Source organism: Protobothrops mucrosquamatus, unplaced genomic scaffold (genome assembly GCF_001527695.2).
Source record: "Protobothrops mucrosquamatus isolate PMUCROS unplaced genomic scaffold, P.Mucros_1.0 scaffold132, whole genome shotgun sequence".
NCBI lineage: Eukaryota > Metazoa > Chordata > Lepidosauria > Squamata > Viperidae > Protobothrops > Protobothrops mucrosquamatus.
Window position 1 is genome coordinate 244,027 of NW_015386499.1, and position 25,143 is coordinate 269,169.

At 40.8% G+C, this 25,143-nt stretch overlaps 1 protein-coding gene across 1 annotated transcript in view; it reads left to right on the top strand.

The window, feature by feature from the left end:
• The window catches only part of TNS1 (tensin 1), a 120,486-nt gene that overhangs the window by 68,567 nt on the left and 26,776 nt on the right, over positions 1-25,143 (top strand). The window contains exons 15-17 of the mRNA XM_029283557.1: positions 10,274-10,473; positions 11,441-11,516; positions 24,138-24,230. Coding sequence (XP_029139390.1) covers positions 10,274-10,473; positions 11,441-11,516; positions 24,138-24,230 — 369 coding nt within the window. The remainder of the gene's footprint in view (positions 1-10,273; positions 10,474-11,440; positions 11,517-24,137; positions 24,231-25,143) is intronic.

The following is a 25,143-nucleotide window of genomic DNA, read 5'->3' on the forward strand; positions in this document are numbered from 1 at the left end:
CACATGACCATGGAAATGTCTTTCAACCATGCTGACTCCCTTGGCTAAGAAACAGAGATGAGCACTACCCCTTAGAGGTGGATATGACTGGACAAGGGAAACCTTTATCTTCAGAACACCCTCTGCCTTTCTTAATTTTCTGATTGAAAATGAGGTCCATATACCAGGTTGATAAAGATTGTGTTCTGAGTATGGTTTGAGTCCAAAGAAAGTTAGCAGTCTGAATGGTGTTTGTGATTACCTCCACATTTTCATTCCTGAAGTTTACCCTCTATATCCAAGGGACAGTGAAAGAATTAATAACTGAAGAGCTCTCTTCAGGTCATGTATTATGACCTACTCTCAAGCCACATCACAATGTCTTAAAATCTTGGGGTAAGATTTCAACTAACATTTTCTCTTATGTTTTTTCCCCCTTTTTTTGTTTCTCCTTTGTTGTAATTTTGTTCTCTCTGTGTGTCCTCTTTGTCCCGCACACTCTCCATGATGGATTTTGTTTCTTCCTTGGTTGACCTTCTGCTTCTCTACTCCTATCCGCCCTACCTTCATCTCACCTTGTCAGAATACAACGCCAAACTCCGGGACCTCCGGAACAGCATGAAAAGCCCCCATCCTCCTCTTCACCGACAGCGATCCTTCTCCTTTTCTGGTTTGTTCTGTTGCTGCTTTTCCGTCTTTCTCCCTGGTCTTTCCTGCCGTAGAGATCCTCCTAGCATGGCCCTGGGCTCCCTTGTTCTGGCATGAAACTTGAGATTGGGGAGGTGCAGCTTTTTTTTCACACTGTGGTGGTGGTGGTGGAAGGATATGGCTAATTTAGAGTCCTTTCCAACATGGCACCATTTGTTTATTTACCAGCTCATTTGTCAGAGAGTAAGCTCTGAGAAATTTATCTTCTGCTTTTCCAGTGTTAGGGATGACTTCACACCACAAATAAGCTCCCCTCCCCCACGTAACTACGTTTGGAAAACATATAATAGGTGCATTCACAAAACGGCAGTTTTGCCTATTCACAAACAACCTTCCATAACTTGTTAAAAAAAAACCTCCATGAATTAGAAGGCCAGCCTCCTCAGAATAATCCAACTATTCTCTTCTATTATTGTGGGACCAAAGGCATTCATTCCTGCTCCTTGATCCAGTTGACCATCCTCATCCAAAGACTTAAAATAATAATAATAAAGGGAGTAGGAAATCTGGTAAGCAGACTCTGTAGACTACTATGAATAAAATAATTCCCATATTTATCTGTCTCGAATCAATGTGCTGACCTGGTCCGGACTCTAAAACAGCCTTATGAATTCCAACATTTTTGTTTCTATCATTGCATTTTCTCCTCCTCTCCCCCCCCTTTCCTTTCCTCTATGACAGTGTGTCTCATTGACGAATCCATTTGCTCCATGTGACGCTCATCCGTGGTGTGTAGCTAGAAATCACCCCCACAAGGTCTGGCTGGGGAGAGCTTATCTTCTTCAGGGCAACCACTCTCACTACTGCTTTGTGATTGGCACTGGGTCAATATTTCCATACATGTTGAAGTGTGCATGTATGGATGAAGGGGAGGGGGGAGTTTGCATGGGACAGTTGTGGAAAGAGGCAAAGGTTCAGGAATGGAACATTCACTTTCAATACAGCTTGGCCAGATGCCAAAGTTATTTAAGGGCCTCTGTGTGTTCGACAACACTGCTGTGGCATTTTACTGCAGATCTTTCCACGTAGCCTGGCAGCACTGAATGGAATCAGGACGGAGGCTTCCAGTTCTGCATGGCAAACAGAGGGAGGGGTGAGCATGTGGGTGTGTAAATTCTAGACGTTCTGATTCACAGGAGGAGCACTCTGGAGAAAGGAGGGTGTCAATGGATTTCAAAAGTGCAGTTTCTTCATAGTGTCCTGTTACATTTTGGGGGAATTTATGGGACAGCAAGCCTGAAGTTCTCCAGAGAAGAACTGCTTTTCACTGGAAACTCCTTTTCAGCAGCAGGGAGTACTGAATATTTAGTTGTTATGTTTCAACTATTTTTATTATAACTGATGCAACCCTCTTGGCATATAAATGTTTGCGGTTAGTTTTGCATCATCGTTAGGTAGGACTGGTTCAAAAATCCGTGTTGATTTGTGTCACTCTTTGTCTTACAGTAAGAAGGACTACCATTCGAATAGAAGATGCTATTGTTTAATCTGTTTAATTTGTACCTATTACAGGATACTTGGCCCTTCTGAATCCACCCAGCTCTGTCCCTACAGGTTTGGAATTTGAACTCCTGCAAAATTTCACAATGCTTTAGTTGATTTGGAAAGTGGCTTTTCCCTACTCCACACTTTGCTTCCTGAGGGCCTGAGGACAGCGATCCCAAGTAGGCCCTGCTTGTCTGACAGACAGCTCCAGAATTAATGCAAAAGCATGCCGTATGCCTGATAGCCTGTCACTTTGGCTTCTGGCCTCACTGAGGAATGAAGATGTTTGTATACATACAAACCTCACTCCCCCTTCCCCCAAATTTTAAAGGAGTGGAAGGAAAACTGGAATGGGCACCACTGCATGCATGATTTATGTCACACTTTGGGGCTCCATGCAACATACGCTTTATAGAATATTGTTAGAATGATGGAAACCACTCGTACATAGAGGGAAAAAAACTTTAGCACTAATGAATAACTTTGTGATTCCCAAAGATTTCTCTAAATGGTATTATCTCTTCTACTGAGAGGCATTAGTATTCCTGGGGTGTGGGAGGGGGAGCCTACAGTAAGTGAATAGTTGGTTGCTCTTACGCTAGCCATTTTTCTCCCCAGCATGAGTCCAATCTTGCTAATCTCTTAACTGCTCAAATTACCTGTGAAGGCAGATGAAGCTATGCATTTGGTACTGTACTGTAAGAGTTCTCTCCTTAAAAACTGTAAAAATATTCTTTTCCTTTAAAGTGAAAGTTACAGATTTAATAATTGAAAAGAAAGAGAGTTTGAGGGCTGTTTTTATTGTTTAGACCAGGGGTCTCCAAACTTGGCAATTTTAAGACTTGCTGTCTGAGGAATTCTGGGAGCTGAAGTCCACAAGTCTTAAAATTGCCAAGTTTGGAGACCCTTGATTTAGACAACAGACAACATGGGAATGGTTACGATTTGTTTCCTTAGCTAGTAAAGATGCAATAGCTAACCTTCCCTTTCTGGCCAGCAGATGAACAGTGAAATGTCTCATACAATCGGTACTGGAAGGCTTGCCACCTCCTCAGTTTCATGCAATTCCCCACGTCCCCTTGTAAACATAGTAAAATAATTACACTGTGCATTATGGAGAGAAGCCAACACATTCTTTCTCCTAATTACTTATTTTTGACTCGGCCATCATACAACAAGCTGTGAAGCAAGGTGAACCAGGCAGCACCACCAATGTGGGTTCACAGATTGTTCCAGGCTAGAAACTAGTGCAAAATCTAGATGTTTCTGCTACAGAGTTCACTGCTTGCAAACTAAAGTTACCTATTTTCAAGAAATCATATATCTGATGGAGGAAACCAGGACCTGGTGCACGCAAGTGTCCAGTAACAGTTTTCTGAGTGACATGGAGCTCAACCTGCTCTTCAAGCAGATCTGAAGCAACATCTCATAATTTAGCATTGGCTTCCAATGGTCATAGGGAATTCACAGTAATCTGAGAGCTTAGTGCCATTTTATATTTCTTCTTCTTTATATTCCTCAGATAAATTACTTAATTATATCACACCCTGGCTTGGTTCATCATTACACTAAGCTAATGATGTCTATTGTTGGTTTACCCTCCCCCCCATTATGATTTAGTACAGTATTAGGAGTGAACCAAGCCATTCTGGCCTGTTAAAAAGCAATCATGGTTTAAAAGCCTTCCTTGCTGCTCATACGTGAGACATAGCACAGAGATAATTCATCAAATACTACTAGTAAAATGTAGTGATACTTTTAATATTATTCTAAAAAGAAGAAACATTGTCAATATTTACTATTAAAACATTATTACTTTTCCTTTCAGTTTGATCTGGTGTAGGAAAATTAATTAGGAGACCTTCTCTTTGAGGGCACTGTTATTCTGGAATTCCACTTTGCTTTTTATGCTCTCATTTTAGATACTGTGGAAACTCTTCTTCCTGTGAGGATTATTATGACAGATTTTACAATTTCCCATATGCTTTTTGACACTGTTTATTTTTAATGCATTTTTATTACTGTTCTGTTTTGCAAAACCATCTTGGAGAAATGTTTATTTTTGAAGACAGGATACAGGTGAGGGACTCAATGGTGTTAATTATACTTATACACTGCATTTCCTTCAGAGAATATATCCTCCCTCCCTTTTCTCAGTTGTTTGAGATGAATTAGAGAGAGTGACTAGCTCAAGATTGTGCAATGGGCTTTAGGGCTGAATGATATTTGAACCTTAATCTTATCTTCGGCTGCTTCTAGATCAGGGGTGTCAAACTGCCGGCCCACGGACCGAATGCGTCATGGCAAAACTGTGTCCACCCCATTGCTGGCAGTGGGAAAAAAATCGTGATACGCCATGACACGTCACATGACGTTGCAAGTTTGACACCCCTGTTCTAGATGTACTTATTGTGACTTTGTCATGAGGAGGAGGAAAGTGACTTATATGAGATCAACAGCCATTTATAATCTTAACATTTTTCCTGATTTGCTTTTGCAAATTTATTTATTTTTTACTTCAAAGCCTGACCTTTTTTTTTTTTGAGGACAAAAGGCTAATGGTTCCCCTATCACTAGAGAATAGATGCCCAAAACTCCATTTATCTCTCCTTTTAAATTGTCTTTTAAAAAATTGAAAACCTCTCTAGTTCATGATGCCATTTAAATGAGTGTTACACATTTTGCAACTTCACAATTGTGCTTTTTCCAATTCCCCGTCATTTCAGTGATTGTACCAGATCTCATATTTTCTTTTTCGCACTTACACACCTCGCAGTTCTTATTTCTTTGTTTTTGCTTTCTGTAATGTCCATTGTTTAGTTTGAATCGTACCTTCATAAATCTAGGTTCAGCCGCTAATATGAAACCAGACAAAAAAGCATATTATGGAAGGAATGTCCCCTATGTGTACAAGTGTGGGCTTGTGAATTAGACTTCTGTTCTCTTCTGAAAAAAAAAAATGCAGCTTATTTTTGAGAACGAAGGAGGTGGTCTTGGCATCTCCGCTAGAATGAATGACAGAAGAAGTTTTTATACAAAATGTACTTCAAAATATTTTTGAGATCTGTGCAGAATAAAAAATAAATAAAAATAAAACAGGATTATTCAGGCCTAGTCATTAGCTAGGACTGCAAAATAGAAGTTTCCCTGTTGCCCTTCTGAATACCAATTAGCTATTTTCATGTCTAGCCATGTTAGTTTCTCTGGAGTAACTGTCTGGTTATTGTTGGAAGTAATACACTAGATTAGATGGACCTGTGGTCTCATCTACTGAAGCTGCTGTAATGTTCTTAGAAAACCCTTTACATCATTAGGTTAGACTTTTCCTTTCTACTTAAATGAGAATAACATAAAATATACATACGATTTTATCACACTTGGATACAATTACATGGAAACTTTTTTTTTTTTGCTTTTGCCATTTCTCACTGTATTTACTCTTGTCTCTGGAATCAGAGCTATGCAAAAAGTCTTTTAAGAAATGGGAGAGAGGAAGGAACAGAAAAGTTCAGCACCCCACGCTGCCACCGCTATTTCATGTTCCGTATTCCTTGTTTTACAAAATGATAACACAAGAGAGTGCATCAATTAATATGCACATCATCCTCCATCATGCCTGATTGGCTTCAAGTAAGTAGGGTTCTCCAGGAGTCCTTTGTGGTACAGCTTGAAGTTGCTTCCAAGATCCAAAGTTTTATTTAATTTGTTTGTTTATTAAATTTATATGCTGACCAACTCCCTGACCAACTCCCTCTTTAATGATGATGGACAGGTTTTCTTAGAGCAGGGGTCTTCAAACCTGGCCCTTTTATGACTTGTGGACTTCAACTCCCAGAATTCCTCAGCCAGGCATGCTGGCTGAGGAATTCTGGGAGTTGAAGTCCACAAGTCATAAAAGGGCCACGTTTGAAGACCCCTGTCTTAGAGGGTGCTTTGTTTGACTCGCTGGAGGCCCCCATTGTTTTTCTATCACTGGAGAGCTTAGTTAAAGGTTACAGTACTTTATGGCCTTACCCTAAGGACATCCAACACTAAGCTTATAATTGTGCTAGCAAATATAATGCAGAAGGGACAGAATGCCAGAACTACAATTCACTAAATGGGCCCATCTTTTTCAGCTGGTCTTCAATCATTCCCAGCAAGCTTGGTTGCTGTAAGCCAAGGCATTGTCATTCTTGGCGCTGAAACACTGGCTCTGTTCTTCCTTATCCTTCCCCCACCCCCACTGCCTACACACTTTAAAGGAAGGAGGAAACAAAGCACAGAAGGGCAGGAGGAGAGGATTGGACTCTGGTGCAAGAGATATTTAGAAATATGCCAGCCGCAGCAAGACCCCTAGCCCAACAATGACCATTTTCTTGAGGTGGGAGAAAAGTGGAATGCATTGCCTTGGAAGACACTGATAATATAGTAAAATGAACAATTATTAGAATAATGATTTGTCTGCATAACTGCAATAATGATGTGTCTGCATAATTGCTAGAACAATGATGCAATGCATAATCACTGGGAAAATTCACTGGGAAAGTTCTCTGTCAGTAATATGTGGCAACCAAATGCGCTCTGCACATGGATACTTTGTATGTAGCAAAACCTTCCATTCTATGCCTGTGAGAAATGCTCCTAATGTATCAGTGTGTATTTCAATGTGTAGCCCTTTGTTCCTGAAAGGAGGGGAGTATAAAAACTGAAGTCTAATCCCGCCCTCCTCGTTCAGAATTGCCTATCTCTAATATGCTCTGGACCTTGCGCAAATAAACTTCTCTGCTAACTCCTCTGGAATTCGTAAGAGTTCTTTCGTTTTCCACAAGACTGACATCATTAACAGGGTTTTCCTTCACACATGAGCAGCTTCATTCTCATTTTTTGCTCTATTTATAATGGGCATTATCTCTTGCTGAGGCTTTACTGCTTCCAAGTAAATTTTCCCTGCAGTAAAACAATGAAACTTTCTTTTCTTTTTTTATACTTTCTGTGCTTGATAGGTCTAAGAACATGCTTAGGCCTTCCCACAAGGACTCTTGGACTTTACCTCTAGTTTATTGCAATGATTTAGTGCTCTTTTGATATAGGATTAACCAACAATTTGTCAGTCAGTCAGGCTAAAAATATGCATGATATGGTGGGGAACTGATGTGTGTGTATGTGGTTGTGTTAACTGAGGAAATCAGCTTCCATCTACAGGTAGTCTCCAACTTATGACCACAATTGACCCCAACATTTCTGTTACTAAGCGAAACAGTTGTTAAGTGAGTTTTGCCCCATTTTACGACCTCTCTTGCCACAGTTGTTAAGTGAATCACTGCAGTTGTTAAGTTAGTAACACAGATGTTAAGTGAATCTGGCTTCCCCACTGACTTTGCTTTTCAGAAGGTTGCAAAAGGGGATCACATGACCCTGGGACACTTCAACTGACATAAACAAGGATCAGTTGCCAAGCATCTGAATTTTGATCACGTGACCATGGAGATGCTGTAATGGTCATAAGTGTGAAAAACGGTCCTAAGTCTCTTTTTTTCAGTGCCATTGTAACTTTGAACAGTCACTAAACTGTTGTCCAGGATCTGTATACAATTCTTTTATAGTTTATATATGACCAAAAAAGGGCATTATTTCCAAAGGCAGATTTCCTTCATCTTTGAAATATAATTAAAGGAAGCCAGAGTTCAGAGACAGGTGGAAACAGATCTAAATCCAGTCTTTACTGGATCTCTTGCAGCTGCATAATGGTATTCTGATTATGTGCTGCTCCAGCAATAAGGCTTGAGAAGAGGAGGAAAAACTGTGTGTGTTTTGCATTTATTAGTTCACTGGAATGTGACTATTTATTTATTTATTTGCACTAACTATGTTTAAGCTTGGCCCTTGAAGGTAAGGCTTTAAAGGAAAATGGCTCTGAGGGATGTTTAAAAGATTTGAAGCCTGGCAAATGTGGAGAATGATATGTCTTCTTTTTAAGAAACAGTGTTGTTGTTGCCTTAATGACTGTTACATGTGGTGCTATTGGAGTTTTCTTTGTCTCTAAATTGATAGATTTCTCCCCCCCTCCCCTTTGTTCTGGCTGATACATTTTGACTGTCTGAATCACTTCTGCTTAATTCTATATTGGGGTTCTCCAAAATCTGGTTTATCTACTTTTTCCCCACAGCTTCCTCCCTCTTGAGAAGGCTGCGTGGCTGGTATGAGTTAAGGAGAGATCCAGACCTGCCAAGGGCTCAAATGTAGATTGAAATGAATGGGTTTGATAAACATTTTAAGGATCTCACCCACTGCTTTGCCTTCTTGGCTGCCTTATTAAGAGCAAAACAAACACAAATCTAGACCCACGTAAGAGATAGGTTGCACAAAGAGGGCATCGGCTACTGTTTGTGTAAACAAGAAGGAATAGATCAGTGGTTCTCAACCTTTTTAATGCCGCGACCCCCAACCAGTCGTAAGGCGAGGACTAAACCAGTCGTAAGTCGAGGACTACCCAACCGGTCGTAAGTCGAGGACTTTCCCTGCCCGGGAGCGCCGCGCATGCGTGGTTCCGCCCCCTGCGCCGGCCGAGGCGTAGCTGGCAAGCGGCAGAGACGGAGCAGGCCGACCACCAGCTGGCCCAGCTCAAGGGAGGTAAGGCACCCGCCGGAAAAGGGGGGGAAAATGGCGGACAGCCTTGCTTGGCGACCCCCGTGAAATGGTCGATCGACCCCAAATGGGGTCGTGACCCATAGGTTGAGAACCACTGTAATAGATAATCTGGAATGAGATCCAGGTGCCTGACTCTTTTCTTTACCTGAGGGACTGAACAGGTTTGAATGTAGTTTCTGCAAAGTGTATCCCTGCAAATTTAAGAAAGGGGACGAGGAGAATGTCCCTCTGTAAAAAATTGTAAAAAGTTCCAGTTATTGCAACAAACATAAATTGGTTTCATAACTGAACCTTTAGTTCTTCTTTGAATGGCTTCCTTCCCTCTATTGTTTATTGTACAGCAGTGGAATATATTTGAATGGTTTTTAGGACCTCGTTGCTGCGCATCAGACATTCCTTTTGTTGTCAGGAGAAACACAACTTATTGTTGAACATTTCGAAGAACTAGATGTACGGTATATTAGCAGTAAAGAATTCCCTTGGGCTCAGTCTTAAAGATATGTGTTGGTTGACTTGATTAAGCAAGTGCTAGCTTGTTCTTTAGGCTTTGTGGCACCCCGGGGGTCTTGCTGTAAAAATAGTCAGATGAGTTGGAGGCCTCCCAACTTCTTTAAAAAACTCCTGCTTTTCTCTAGCAAACAACTGTGAGAAGAAGCTGTCCTTTTAATTCTATTTAGATCTTAAAGTGCTGCAAGAACAGTATCCTAGGTCAGTGGTGGCGAACCTATGGCACGGGTGCCAGAGGTGACACTCAGAGCCCTTTCTGTGGGCATGTGCACCATCGCCCCAGTCCTAGGCCTTCAGCTGGGTTTTATAAAACCTTTTCGCTTTAGGCCTCCGCCGCCGTGTGCAAAAAAAAAAAAAGGTTCAATCAGTCAATTTCAACTTCTTGCGGGGAAAAAAAGGTCTTGCAAAGTTGGAATTGATTGATTGAACTTTTTAGTCCCACCCACTCTGCCGTTACCACCACAGCCATGCCCACCCAATGGGCCAGACCCACCCGGCACTCAACGATGCATAAATGGGTTTTGGGTTGCAGTTTGGGCACTCGGCCTCTAAAAGGTTCGCCATCACTGTCCTAGGTTGTTCCTGATCTTTTCCAGTTCTTAGTGAACAGCTTTTTTTTCCAGGAGTGTTTATTGGGTGTTTATAATTCTGAATAAACACAAGCCCACTTGATTTGTGGAAGGCATTGCCTGGCATCCCACTCAGAGGCCACATGTCTTTAATGTGAAAGAGTTTATGTACCCCCGATCCAATTTTTAAATCAATGACATTCTAATTGTCACAATAATAATCTGCTAGTATAGAGAAATTTGTGAATTTACTAATAAATTATTAGCTCTCACTGCCTCTTTCTTTCCCATGCTAAGATGCAGCCTAAAGAATGCCAATTTTCCAAGATCTTCTGTATGTGCTACAATTCATCCCATACTTAGCATCTTCCTTCCTCACATCATTGAATTTGCAGGAGTGCAGCTGCCACAGGAGAAGTCACCAGATGAAGGCGAAGCCCTTGTCCGGAGACGTACCACCAGTGAGGGTCAATACGAGACCAGTCCCCAGGAACCCAGTTCACCACGAAGCCCGACCGTTCGATCACCCATTCACTGTGTCTCACCAGAAGTGGTCAGCACCATCGCTGCCAATCCTGGAGGAAGACCTAAGGAGGTACATTTTAAAAATATGATTTTCTTTTTAACCCCTTGCCTGGTGGTAAAAGATACAAGGTGTTAAAGGAAAATTTCATTTGGCAGTAAGGTGGAATAAACAAACGAGATAGGTATAGGAGACTCTGCTCAAATATTAGTTGGGTGGGAGATAGAAATCAAAAGTATTTGATTTTGAATTTAGATACAAACCTACCCAACTGTCTAGTATACTGAACTCCTCATTTTTACAAAGTATTATGAAGCAGTTTGCCACTCAAACAACAAAAAAAGTAAGAGTTATATTTTAGATATGCAACTGTGTGAGCCATAGTGGCGCAGTGGTTAGAATGCAGTATTGCAGGCTAACTCTGCATTCCCTCTGCGAGCAGTTCGATCCTGACCGGCTGAAGGTTGACTCAGCCTTCCATCCTCCCGAGGTCAGTAAAATGAGGACCCAGATTGTTGGGGGCAAAATGCTGACTCTGCAAATCGCTTAGAGAGGGCTGTGAAGCACTGTGAAGTGGAATATAAGTCTAAGTGCTATTGCTTGTGCTATTAGATTAAAAAAAAAAGAATACACGAAAGCATTAGCAAATCCTTGGAAAGGCAATAAAAATACCATACCCACAAAAATGCATACTTTAGAAGAAATTCAGATGACAAATTTTCACACATTTGCTTTGAAATCTGTAAAATGGAGAGGTTGCATATAATTGATTTGGCCATCCCTATGGAAGGCTCTTCCTTCAGCTTGGTGATTTATTGTACTGGTTTGGAGCAGTAAAATTTTCATGCGTATTCCTCCTCCCAGCAAAATAAAATATGGGATACCTGCTGCAACTTGCTTCCTCCCTCACTGTCTCTCCCCCCCCCTCCATCTTACTACCAAGTTGAAGAACATGTAGTAAGTGAAAGATCTTTGATGAAAAAGAGGTTAAACTATTCCATTCTGGAAACTAATTATATTTTCATTCTCTCTTTCACAGCCCCATCTTCATAGCTACAAAGAAGCTTTGGAGGAGATACAGGGGACCTCTCCAAGCAGCCCACCTTCCAGTGGTGGTGAGACTTCTCCCCCAACCCCTGCCTTCCCTGTCTCACCACAAACCCCTTACAGCAATCTGTGTAAGTTCTGTGGCTTAGGGAAGGGAGAGGGAGGCTGGCATTTGGTTTTGGTTAAAGCCATACTTAGAGGCAAACGGTTCTCAGCTTCGTGACACCCACCACCATTTTAATCACATTCTTATTTTCTCCCTTCTGTCCATCGGCCCATCTCAGCTATTTCCTCACCCCCTTTCATCTCTGCTTGCTTGGTGCACCGTTCTCATTCACCATGAAGTATGCATCCTTCCATCATAATTGTCGCAACGGCAAAGTTTTGCAAGTACTGCAAGTATAAATATAGCCAGCAGCTCTCAGATGGTGATAAAGACATATTTCTTTCTGATCTGTCCTCTGCTTGTTGTTGCCCATAGCAAATAAAGGTGCAAGATCATTTACCAGAAATATATAGTTACAATAGGGCAGTTCTACACTACTTGTCACTATGTAAATGACTCATCTGCTGGGGATCTGCTCTGTTTTGCTGCATCTTTACGTTAGGGTTAAAGTACAACACATGGTGGGTTTTACTTAATTTTGCATATCATTAATTAAGCAGGTCAGCTAGTAGTAGTAATGGAAGCAATACTGTATATTACATATTTTCTCATTCTTGGGGAGGGAGCAGGGAATCATTCTTTTAAACAAAAGGCAAATAATTTAATAATTTAAATGAATATCTTTTTGATAATTTAATGATGTGGATCAAAAACGTGCTCCTGCTAACTCTGGCAAATATGTAATTATCAGAATCAGGAAGATGATGGCATACAAGACTGACAGTCTTCCTATGTCCATCATCAATCCATAAAAGATACAAATTTCTCTAAGATATTTCTAACAAAAATGTAAATGATTAACCTGTTTAAAAATACATTTGCTGGTTTACTTCCTTACTAGGGAAATATTATTCGTCACTGAAACCTAGCACACAAATTCTACAGGGAAATGTATTAACCTTGCTCTGATCCTTGTCATTATGAGAGAAGAATTCCATGTCCTGTGACACATCAGGCATGATCACGAACTAAAAGATTAATTTTTTATCCCTCATTGACATTTAAAATCCACAATTCTTATGTATAGGCTACAGAAATTCATTTGATTAACATAAGAGAAGGACGAGGGGGGACATGATAGCAGTGTTCCAGTATCTCAGGGGCTGCCACAAAGAAGAGGGAGTCAAGCTATTGTCCAAAGCGCCTGAAGGCAGGACAAGAAGCAACGGGTGGAAACTAATCAAGGAGAGAAGCAATCTAGAACTAAGGAGAAATTTTCTGACAGTGAGAACAATTAACCAGTAGAACAACCTGCCTCCAAAAGCTGGTAATGCTCCAACACTGGAAGTTTTTAAGAAGAGACTGGACAGCCATTTGTCCAAAATGGTATAGGGTTTCCTGCCTAAGCAGGGGGTTGGACCAGATGACCTCCAAGGTCCCTTCCAACTTTTTTTTTTATTATTATTATTATTATTATTATTATTATTATTATTATTATTATTATTATTATTATTATTATTATTATTATTAATCTGATATTTGAGGGATATTCCTTTTAGTGTATAGATTCTAGAAAATCACATGCTAACAGAAAATCAACTATTGCATATATTACTTTCACTATCAATAACAGTCTTTCTAGGTAGAAAGATAATATCCCAACTGCATTTATTCGAGAATAAAGGGGAACCGTTCTTAATTAGCTTAACCCCTGAGTCTGGCGGTGGAATATCCCAGAGGAAAAATCCGTGGTTTTGGGCAAGTAGATCCTATTTTTGGTAATAGTTGTAATTCTTCCTCTGAGCCTCTTATTATGTTGGGAATATGGAGGGGGGGGGGAAAGAGGAGGGGAGGTCAGCTGACCTCTGCAGCTGGGAGAAAATGAAAATGTCTCCATATCCTAAATGTACATTTCAAATACTGTAGATTTCTCAGTAACATATACCTCTGTTAGGGAATGCATATTCACAGAAAACAATAGAATGAGTTGCATTAGCTTTTTGTATCATAGATCCATAGGGCTGGAGGTTTTCTAGTCTGACCCCCTCCCCCCACCCACCCAAGGTAGGAGTCCTCATATCGTGTTGAATAAATGGTTGCCCAATCTTTTCTTGAAATCATCTAGCAGTGAAATACCCACAACTCCAGGAAGCAAGTTGCTCCATTGATTAATAATTCTTAATGTCAGGAAATCCTCCTTATTTCCAGCTTGGATCTTAGACAAGCTTCCACCCATTTCTTCTTGTCCTACCTTCAGATGCTGTGGAGAATAAATCAATACCCTCTTCCCTTTGGCAGCCCTTCAGACTAAATGAAGAGAATTAAATGATCCCTTCTAAATACACAGTATTTAGGCCCTACTTTGCCAGTTCATACAGTATTTAATATACAGAATGACATTTACCATAAAATTAACAATATTAAGTGGGAAGGCATGACGTTTCAACTATAAATAAGAAAATAAAGCGTATATTCAAAATTCCACATTTTAATTCCACAGCTATGCCTCAGTGTGTCCTATACAATGGGCTTATAGAATAAAACATTTTGAATATATCAATCAGCAATGGCTTGTGACTCACCTTGATGGAGATGGCTTTTGAGCAGCTATTACACTGAGCATCTCCTAATCCTCCAAAACGCAAATGAAAGGCTTCCGTCATGAAGGGGAGTGGGGGAACCCATCAATGTGAGGTACTCCACCCCAGTGCCAGCAGCCATTTCTAGGAAGAGTGTTGATTCCATAATATCGATAGCTCTCCCCAAACTGAGGAGATAAATGCACTGTTTGGATCATGTTGTGCCATTCAAGATTAGATTTAGATTTATTAAATTTATACCCCGCCCTGAAGATATATGTAAGCACGTAGCAGTTGAAACTGCATGCAAAATTTCCTGTAATTAAATAGTTATTTCCCCTGTTGAAATTCTATTAGGTTGCCATAGAGACACTTCCCCCACATGTGAGGCTCTTGTTAGGTTAGCCTCAACTGTCCCAAAGGTGCTTTTTCAAGAGGCAACTGGACTTTTTGTTTTTCCTTGAAAAACATTTCGCTTCTCCAGTTCTGACTGTCAGAACCAGTCAGAGCTGAAGAAGCTTCTTGGATAAGAAGCGAAACATCTTCAAGGCAAAACAAAGAAAGTTCAGTTGTCCCTTGAAAAAGCATCCTTGGGACAACCATGACCTGGATGACTGAAAATCTCCACAAACAGTTAAACCTCAGCTGTAAGACTTGCCATTCCTCCAATGGTGCGCTGGAGCCATCTCACACTGACTCGCAAGAGCCAACTGTTTAAATTTTCTGGAATTTTGTGAGTTGTTTAGGAGCAGAGGTGACCCTCCGTGCCTAGTGCACCAGCCAGGTTTCCATGATTGAGAGAGCTCCAGATGGACAAACTGGTCCATAGCAAGTCCTTGCCTCCCTATGAACTCTAGTGTAGTAATTGCATTTGCAACCAGATCAGCTCAATCACTTGAATAAGCGCATTCTTTTAATCCATGCACATCTGGTAAGGATTCTGTAGCTGTTTCTGCTTTAAGTGAAAGCATAACAGCCCAGATCAGAATTAGATCTCCTTTAGCTGCTGAAGATGTTGGTGAGGACCTGATCTGAACCTTCCTGTTGCATGCCCTCTTTTTTCTCCCTCTTCTGAACAAGCATGGTTCTGAGTGACTAATCTTTGGTAACTTGGTGGTGGGTTTTTAAAATTCATCAGCTCTGAACAGTTCTGCCAAGTATTTCATCAGGGCAGAGCTAACATGGCTAAGCATGAACAAACATCAATGAGCCACTAAGCAACTGGGAAAGAGCAAAGACCCCAGAGGGGTAGAACAACCTTTTCCTTTAAATAACTGGATTCTTTCTGAACAGCCTCTGAGTACTCTCACATGTCAAAGTGCTGGATATTAGCATTTACTGTACGTGAATAATTTCCCAGATTTAATGGGGGATTTTTCTTTCCTGGCATCCTGACATATAAGGGCATTCTCTTCAATGGCTCCTTTTCATGGTTGACCAGGACAATGAGTAATTCTTACAAGTTCCTACATTCTGATGTTGTGCCAGTCCCCCAAACTAACAGAGATTAATATAAGATTGCCTGGACTGTGCAATATGCCTGGCTTGCAGCCCATTGCTAGAGCAGAAGTGCCTGGAGGGTCTCCAGACATTCTCAGGGACGTTTCTCTGCTATCATTGGTAGAGCACAAATGCGGTCAGGTCAATCTAGTTTTTACTGAACCCATTCATTGCTTTCTGTGGCCCATATCCCATGGAGTTTTACTTAATGTCTATTAATTCACTAAGACCTAATTTCAAATAAGTGTGTGCAAGACTGTAACTTTTATAACTCTATCCCTTCCTTGATATGCTTAGGGACAACATGCATTCTGAATCAAGTTATTTAGCTCCCCATTCCTAACCTTGGGCTCCCTAGACATGATAGATTAAAATTCCCCAAATTCACACTCATCATGGCCAGGAATTGAAAATTAGAGGCTATAATTATAGAGGATTTATTGTGGATGACTATGTAAGAGATATGCCATCTTCAATTATTCTTAGAATAACAGGCCAGAGCTCTCTAGAATTCAATATGAGTATTTATGGCTCCTCTGTGAACTATTTGATGAAGACTTGTCTTCTTCACCGGCAAGCTAAAGTGCATGAGAGTTATGGGGTTTGAGAACAGAAATGCAATGGTATTTGCACTGTTTGAGAATCCCAATTGATCTAATATCCTGGACATGAATTTGCTTGTTTCCCCTTTGCTCATTGGCCTTAAGCAGTGAATGCTAGCCAGCTAAGCTAATCCATGATGAAATGCAAGCTCTTGGTAACTGGCTTTCCTTTAATATGCCTGCCTACCTTCCTTTCTCCTCCTGCTGTGGGCCCCTGCGTGGGTACCCATCCAAAGCCGTAAGTCAGATGATTGCAGTGCAAGTCATGAAAAATGTGTTAAACTCCCCTCCCCACAACAGACAAAAGTTCTTCATTTATTTGCTTCCATCCAGTTAATCTTTAAAAAAAAGAGTTTCAATGAAAAAGCCTGAATTGTTTAGAATTGTCAGCACCAAATACAACCAGCAGTTGAAAGAAATACTGAAGGCTGGAAAGTGCTTTTGTGAGACTTGCTGTTTCAGACACATCTCACATATACATCTGCATCTGTTTCCTTCATTGCTCCTTGCTGCATATCTGCCCTGGGTATATATGCAAGAATGGCCTACATGTTGTTCTCCTTTTAGACTGGGAAGGCATAAAATCTGATACACATTGATGTAATTGTGCAAATATTTTGTTGATGTACATGTTATAAATATAGACTTCTGCAGCTGTGTATATGATGTTGCTATTTATGATATACAATGCCTTGATGAAGTGTTTGTGGTCCCTCTGTCTCATGATCATAATCTTTGCAGATGCCATATCTGCCTTTGGGCAAAACTGTGACATGAGATGATGTCATCCATTCATTCATGGACATTTTCCAAACATACTGGTAATGGGAAGGGCAGGCTATGGACATTTATTGCCAAGAATGTTTGCTTTTTTTTTATGGCTGATACCAAGCAAGTGAAGAGTAATCTGGAAATCGATAGGTTTTGTCTCTTGCATCATTCTGTAAATTCCTAAACAGCTGCTAATCGGAAGGATACTTAAGAAAGCTAAGTGAAAGCATTCTGAATTTTTATAAATGAGAGAAAATGAGAATATCTTCTGCATAGCAAATTGCAATTAATTGCAATTAATTGCAATCCAGGAAAATTAGGTATTCCTGCTTTGCAATGTATACTCTACATTCTGTATCACTGGGACTAAGTTGTTGATGGGCTGTTGTTTGACGCTGCTAAATATGGAAGAGACCATTGCAGTGACATCCTTGGTATTAGAACGAATGTAATACGTAGATGTCAGGCAAGATGTGAGATACAATAGTGAGCCGTGGTGGCGCAGTGGTGAGAATGCAGTATTGCAGTCAGGAATTCAATCCCGATGAGGCTCAAAGTTGACTCGGCCTTCCCTCCTTCTGAGGTCAGTGACAATGAGGACCCAAATTGTTGGGAGCAATATGCTGACCTTGTAAACTGCTCAGAGAGTGCTGTTAAGCACTATGAAGCGGTATATAACTCNCCCCCCCCCCCACCCTTTCTACACCGCAACCCTCAGACATGGCTGGTCCTGACCTAAGGTGATCCTCCCCCCTCCCAACCTCCCGCGTTCCCCCTAAAAATTTATTAAAACACCCCTTTAAAAAGAGCCTTAATTTGGCCAATTTCCGGAATTTTTGGCTTGTGCCTGCAGCATGCCACCTCTCGGGGTTCCAAACCCCGTCCTCAAGGTGGGCCCTGGTAATCTTAATGGGCCAGGCCTGCGCGAGGGGTGAATCGCGCAGGGCCAATAGGACCAATAGGACTGTCCTTGGGTATATTAAAATGTCCACAGTCAAAGGAGGAGGGAAGGGGGGGAGGGCAAAGATGTCCAGTTTCGGCCACACCCATGAGTCTGGTCTCTGGGATAGTTCTTAGGTCTTAGGTCCTCCCGAACCTCCAAGGGCCGCTGGGAAGGCCATCGGGGCCGCCGGGACCGCCAAAAGGGCCACCCGAAGGCCACCGAGGCTAGGGTGGTTTGCCCAGGGGCCCATTGGGAGGTAATGGTAATGGTAATGCTCCAACACTGGAAGTTTTTAAGAAGAGACTGGACAGCCATTTGTCCAAAATGGTATAGGGTTTCCTGCCTGAGCAGGGGGTTGGACCAGATGACCTCCAAGGTCCTTCCAACTTTATTATTATTATTATTATTATTATTATTATTATTATTATTATTATTATTATTATTATTATTATTATTATTATTATTATTATTATTATTATTATTTATTATCTGATATTTGAGGGATATTCCTTTTAGTGTATAGATTCTAGAAAATCACATGCTAACAGAAAATCAACTATTGCATATATTACTTTCACTGTCACTAACAGTCTTTCTAGGTAGAAAAATAATATCCCAACTGCATTTATTCGAGAATAAAGGGGATCCGTTATTAATTAGCTTAACCCCTGAGTCTGGCGGTGGAATGTCCCAGAAGAAAAATCCATGGTTTTGGGCAAGTAGACCCTATTTTTGGTAATAGTTGTAATTCTTCCTCTGAGCCTCTTATTTTGTTGGGAATATGGAGGGGGGGGAGGAGGGGAGATCAGCTGAACTCTGCAGCTGGAAGAAAATGAAAATGTCTTCATATCCTAAATGTACATTTCAAATACTGTAGATTTCTCAGTAACATATACGTCTGTTAGGGAACGGATACTCACAGAAAGCAATAGAATGAGTTGCATTAGCTTTTTGTATCATAGATCCATAGGGCTGGAGGGGACCTTGGAGGTTTTCTAGTCTGACCCCCCCCCCCCAAGGTAGGAGTCCTCATATCGTGTTGAATAAATGGTTGCCCAATCTTTTCTTGAAATCATCTAGCAGTGAAATACCCACAACTCCAGGAAGCAAGTTGCTCCATTGATTAATAATTCTTAATGTCAGGAAATCCTCCTTATTTCCAGCTTGGATCTTAGACAAGCTTCCACCCATTTCTTCTTGTCCTACCCTCAGATGCTGTGGAGAATAAATCAATACCCTCTTCCCTTTGGCAGCCCTTCAGACTAAATGAAGAGAATTAAATGATCCCTTCTAAATACACAGTATTTAGGCCCTACTTTGCCAGTTCATACAGTATTTAATATACAGAATGACATTTACCATAAAATTAACAATATTAAGTGGGAAGGCATGAAGTTTCAACTATAAATAAGAAAATAAAGCATATATTCAAAATTCCACATTTTTAATTCCACAGCTATGCCTCCATGCGTCCTATACAATGGGCTTGTAGAATGAAACATGGCATTTTAAATATATCAATCAGCAATGGCGTGTGGCTCACCTTGATGGAGATGCTTTTGAGCAGTTATTATACTGAGCATCTCCTAATCCTCCAAAACACAAATGAAAGGCTTCCGTCATGAAGAGGAGTGGGGGAACCCATCAATGTGAGGTACTTCACCCCAGTGCCAGCAGCCATTTCTAGGAAGAGTGTTGATTCCATAATATCGATAGCTCTCTCCAAACTGAGGAGATAAATGCACTGTTTGGATCATGTTGTGCCATTCAAGATATAAATCTAATCTGAAGATATATGTAAGCACCTAGCAGTTGAAACTGCATGCAAGATTTCCTGTAATTAAATAGTTATTTCCCCTGTTGAAATTCTATTAGGTTGCCATAGAGACACTTCCCCCACATGTGAGGCTCTTGTTAGGTTAGCCTCAACTGTCCCAAAGGTGCTTTTTCAAGAGGCAACTGGACTTTTTGTTTTTCCTTGAAAAACGTTTCGCTTCTCCATTTCTGACTGTCAGAACCAGTCAGAGCTGAAGAAGCTTCTTGGATAAGAAGTGAAACATCTTCAAGGCAAAACAAAGAAAGTTCAGTTGTCCCTTGAAAAAGCATCCTTGGGACAACCATGACCTGGATGACTGAAAATCTCCACAAACAGTTAAACCTCAGCTGTAAGACTTGCCATTCCTCCAATGGTGCTCTGGAGCCATCTCACACTGACTCGCAAGAGCTAACTGTTTAAATTTTCTGGAATTTTGTGAGTTGTTTAGGAGCAGAGGTGACCCTCCGTGCCTAGTGCACCAACCAGGTTTTCATGATTGAGAGTGCTCCAGATGGACAAACTGGTCCATAGCAAGTCCTTGCCTCCCTATGAACTCTAGTGTAATAATTGCATTTGCAACCAGATCAGCTCAATCACTTGAATAAGTGCATTCTTTTAATCCATGCACATCTGGTAAGGATTCTGTAGCTGTTTCTGCTTTAAGTGAAAGCATAACAGCCCAGATCAGAATTAGATCTCCTTTAGCTGCTGAAGATGTTGGTGAGAACCTTATCTGAACCTTCCTGTTGCATGCCCTCTTTTTTCTCCCTCTTCTGAACAAGCATGGTTCTGAGTGACTAATCTTTGGTAACTTGGTGGTGGGTTTTTAAAATTCATCAGCTCTGAACAGTTCTGCCAAGTATTTCATCAGGGCAGAGCTAACATGGCTAAGCATGAACAAACATCAATGAGCCACTAAGCAACTGGGAAAGAGCAAAGACCCCAGAGGGGTAGAACAACCTTTTTCTTTAAGTAACTGGATTCTTTCTGAACAGCCTCTGAGTACTCTCACATGTCAAAGTGCTGGATATTAGCATTTACTGTACATGAATAATTTCCCAGATTTAATGGGGGATTTTTCTTTCCTGGCATCCTGACATATAAGGGCATTCTCTTCAATGGCTCTTTTCCATGGTTGACCAGGACAATGAGTGATTCTTACAAGTTCATACATTCTGATGTTGTGCCAGTCCCCCAAACTAACAAGAGATTAATATAAGATTGCCTGGACTGTGCAATATGCCTGGCTTGCAGCCCATTGCTAGAGCAGAAGTGCCTGGAGGGTCTCCAGACATTCTCAGGGACGTTTCTCTGCTATCATTGGTAGAGCACAAATGCAATCAGGCCAATCTAGTTTTTACTGAACCCATTCATTGCTTTCTGTGGCCCATATCCCATGGAGTTTTACTTAATGTCTATTAATTCACTAAGACCTAGTTTCAAATAAGTGTGTGCAAGACTGTGACTTTTATAACTCTATCCCTTCCTTGATATGCTTAGGGACAACATGCATTCTGATTCAAGTTATTTAGCTCCCCATTTCTAACCTTGGGCTCCCTAGACATGATAGATTAAAATTCCCCAAATTCACACTCATCATAGCCAGGAATTGAAAATTAGAGGCTATAATTATAGAGGATTTATTGTGGATGACTATGTAAGAGATATGCCATCTTCAATTATTCTTAGAATAACAGGCTCTAGAATTCAATATGAGTATTTATGGCTCCTCTGTGAACTATTTGATGAAGACTTGTCTTCTTCACCGGCAAACTAAAGTGCATGAGACTTATGGGGTTTGAGAACAGAAATGCAATGGTATTTGCACTGTTTGAGAATCCCAGTTGATCTAATATCCTGGACATGAATTTGCTTGTGTCCCCTTTGCTCATTGGCCTTAAGCAGTGAATGCTAGCCAGCTAAGCTAATCCATGATGAAATGCAAGCTCTTGGTAACTGGCTTTCCTTTAATATGCCTGCCTACCTTCCCTTTCTCCTCCTGCTGTGGGCCCCTGCGTGGGTACCCATCCAAAGCCGTAAGTCAGATGATTGCAATGCAAGTCATGAAAAATGTGTTAAACTCCCCTCCCCACAACAGACAAAAGTTCTTCATTTGTTTGCTTCCATCCAGTTAATCTTTTTAAAAAAAAGAGTTTCAATGAAAAAGCCTGAATTGTTTAGAATTGTCAGCACCAAATACAACCAGCAGTTGAAAGAAATACTGAAGGCTGGAAAGTGCTTTTGTGAGACTTGCTGTTTCAAACACATCTCACATATACATCTGCATCTGTTTCCTTCATTGCTCCTTGCTGCATATCTGCCACGGGTATATATGCAAGAATGGCCTACATGTTTCTCCTTTTAGACTGGGAAGGCATAAAATCTGATACACATTGATGTAATTGTGCAAATATTTTGTTGATGTACATGTTATAAATATAGACTTCTGCAGCTGTGTATATGATGTTGCTATTTATGATATACAATGCCTCGATGAAGTGTTTGTGGTCCCTCTGTCTCATGATCATAATCTTTGCAGATGCCATATCTGCCTTTGGGCAAAACTCTGACATGAGATGATGTCATCCATTCATTCATGGACATTTTCCAAACATACTGGTAATGGGAAGGGCAGGCTATGGACATTTATTGCCAAGAATGTTTGCTTTTTTTTTTTATGGCTGATACCAAGCAAGTGAAGAGTAATCTGGAAATCGATAGGTTTTGTCTTTTGCATCGTTCTGTAAATTCCTAAACAGCTGCTAATCGGAAGGATACTTAAGAAAGCTAAGTGAAAGCATTCTGAATTTTTATAAATGAGAGAAAATGAGGATGTGTACATTCTCTGGATATCTTCTGCATAGCAAATTGCAATTAACTGCAATCCAGGAAAATTAAGTATTCCTGCTTTGCAATGTATACTCTACATTCTGTATCACTGGGACTAAGTTGTTGATGGGCTTTTGTTTGACGCTTCTAAATATGGAAGAGACCATTGCAGTGACATCCTTGGTATTAGAACGAATGTAATACGTAGATGTCAGGCCAGATGTGAGATACAAATAGTGAGCCGTGGTGGCGCAGTGGTGAGAATGCAGTATTGCAGTCAGGAATTCAATCCCGATGAGGCTCAAAGTTGACTCGGCCTTCCCTCCTTCTGAGGTCAGTGACAATGAGGACCCAAATTGTTGGGAGCAATATGCTGACCTTGTAAACTGCTCAGAGAGTGCTGTTAAGCACTATGAAGCGGTATATAACTCNAATAGTGAGCCGTGGTGGCGCAGTGGTGAGAATGCAGTATTGCAGTCAGGAATTCAATCCCGATGAGGCTCAAAGTTGACTCGGCCTTCCCTCCTTCTGAGGTCAGTGACAATGAGGACCCAAATTGTTGGGAGCAATATGCTGACCTTGTAAACTGCTCAGAGAGTGCTGTTAAGCACTATGAAGCGGTATATAACTCTAAGTGCTGTTGCTATGGAAACATTTTTATAGTATTAAAAAGTGGGGATGCAGATTCCTTTGGATAGGTATAGGTCAGGGGTAGGCAACCTTGGCTCTTTTATGACTCGTGGACTTCAACTCCCAGAATTCCTGAGCCAGCCATGCTGAGGAGAAAGGGAGAGGTTTCCATACTGAGCCATGCTGGCTCAGGAATTCTGGGAGTTGAAGTCCACGAGTCATAAAAGAGCCAAGGTTGCCTACCCTTGGTATAGGTTATGCCCTGCCGAAAATCTTGTCAAACTGGGATTGTATAGAAACTCACAAAAGCAGCTAGTTTTTTTTCCTTTCTTGTCTCTTTTTCTATCAGCCATGATGTTAAAGGCATGGTAATGTATGGCATATATTAGGCAAACAATAGCCTGGGGTGGTATTTGACCAGTTCTGCCAAGAGTAAAAGGCCAGTAGAAGCACAAAATGTCAGGTTGTGTTTTTATCAGAGGAGGAGACATCATTTAAGTACGCCCCTCAGCTGTGCCTGAGAGAGGCTTTTGTCAAAAGCTCATAACCAGTATTGATGAGATTGTGTTATTAGTAAATCTTTACTCCCAATATGCCAAGAACCCTCTTGCTCTTTTGTTATGCTAAATTGCCATCTCGATTGTCTTAAGATTAAGAATATACACTTTTCGCCAAAAGGAAAGTGGTTTCTTAGCCAAAGGCATTTCAGTGATGAGGGCCAGTTCTTTTGTGGCTTCAGAAGGACAACCACATTGAGCAGCAGCCCCTGCATTCTTAAAACCGTGTTTAGATTTTGCTATATCCTGGTAATTAGCAACAAACCAGCGTTTGGATTTATTACCAACTAATCTATTAGTTTTCTGGTTTGTTGATTTTTCCTTTTTTTCTTTCTCTTTCTGTCTATATGAAACAGTGCGCTCTCCACCAGGACTGGCTAAAACTCCACTTTCAGCATTGGGGCTGAAACCTCATAATCCAGCAGAGATTTTGTTGCACCAGACAGGAGGTAAGTGAAAATATCGTTACGATGGAAAAGTTGGCGTAACAGGAATAAGGTACTTGGTTGTTTGCTTGCAGACATTTCATTACCCAACTTGGTAACCTCCATGCAAATGGATGTGGAGTTTGTATCCTGTTTATACATAGTATCTTGCTTTTCAAGTGTTGGTGGGGATGTGGTTTTCTCCTTGGTATTCCTTGATTGGGATATTGTTTTCTGCTTGACTGTTTGGCTGGTGTTCATCCCTGCTTATTTGGATGTTGGCTGCTGAAGAAGACGTGTTCTGATTTTTCTTGTTTCCTTCTTAGCTTTTTTTCACTCTCTTTTTAAATGGTGTATAAATATGCTTTATTTCTATGCGTCTATTGATGGCTGATTGGTCTAAATGCCAAGCTTCCAGGAATTCCCAAGGATTTTTGGATTTAGCTTGGTCTAGGATGCACATAGTTTCCCAGTTGAAACTATGGATGGGGCTATCCATGTGCTGTGAGATTAAGGAGTTTTCATTGTGTCTTCTGACTGCTAGTTGTTATTCATGGACAGGGTCTGCTAATTTTCTGCCTTTCTGCATGCCTAAACTGGATATTCAGATAAATTAGTTTTGTAGCTGACTGCTTAGTCACATATCCAAGGGCAAGGTAAGCCTTTGAAGAAAGTAGCTTATCAGATCCACCGCTAAATGACACAAATCCCCAAAGAAGCCCACAAACTAATTAATATTTTCTGGGTTTTATTTCTTGAGGGGCCTCTTTATGGCACAATTAAAATGCAATTAGCACGATAAAGCAAGGGCACTTATTTACTGGTTTATTTTGTTAATTTATATGCCTTAGTCTCCCAACTAATAATAACCAGAAATGAAAATAATGCACAACAGACAAACAATCATGTCACAATTGAGATCAAAGAAATAGCATAA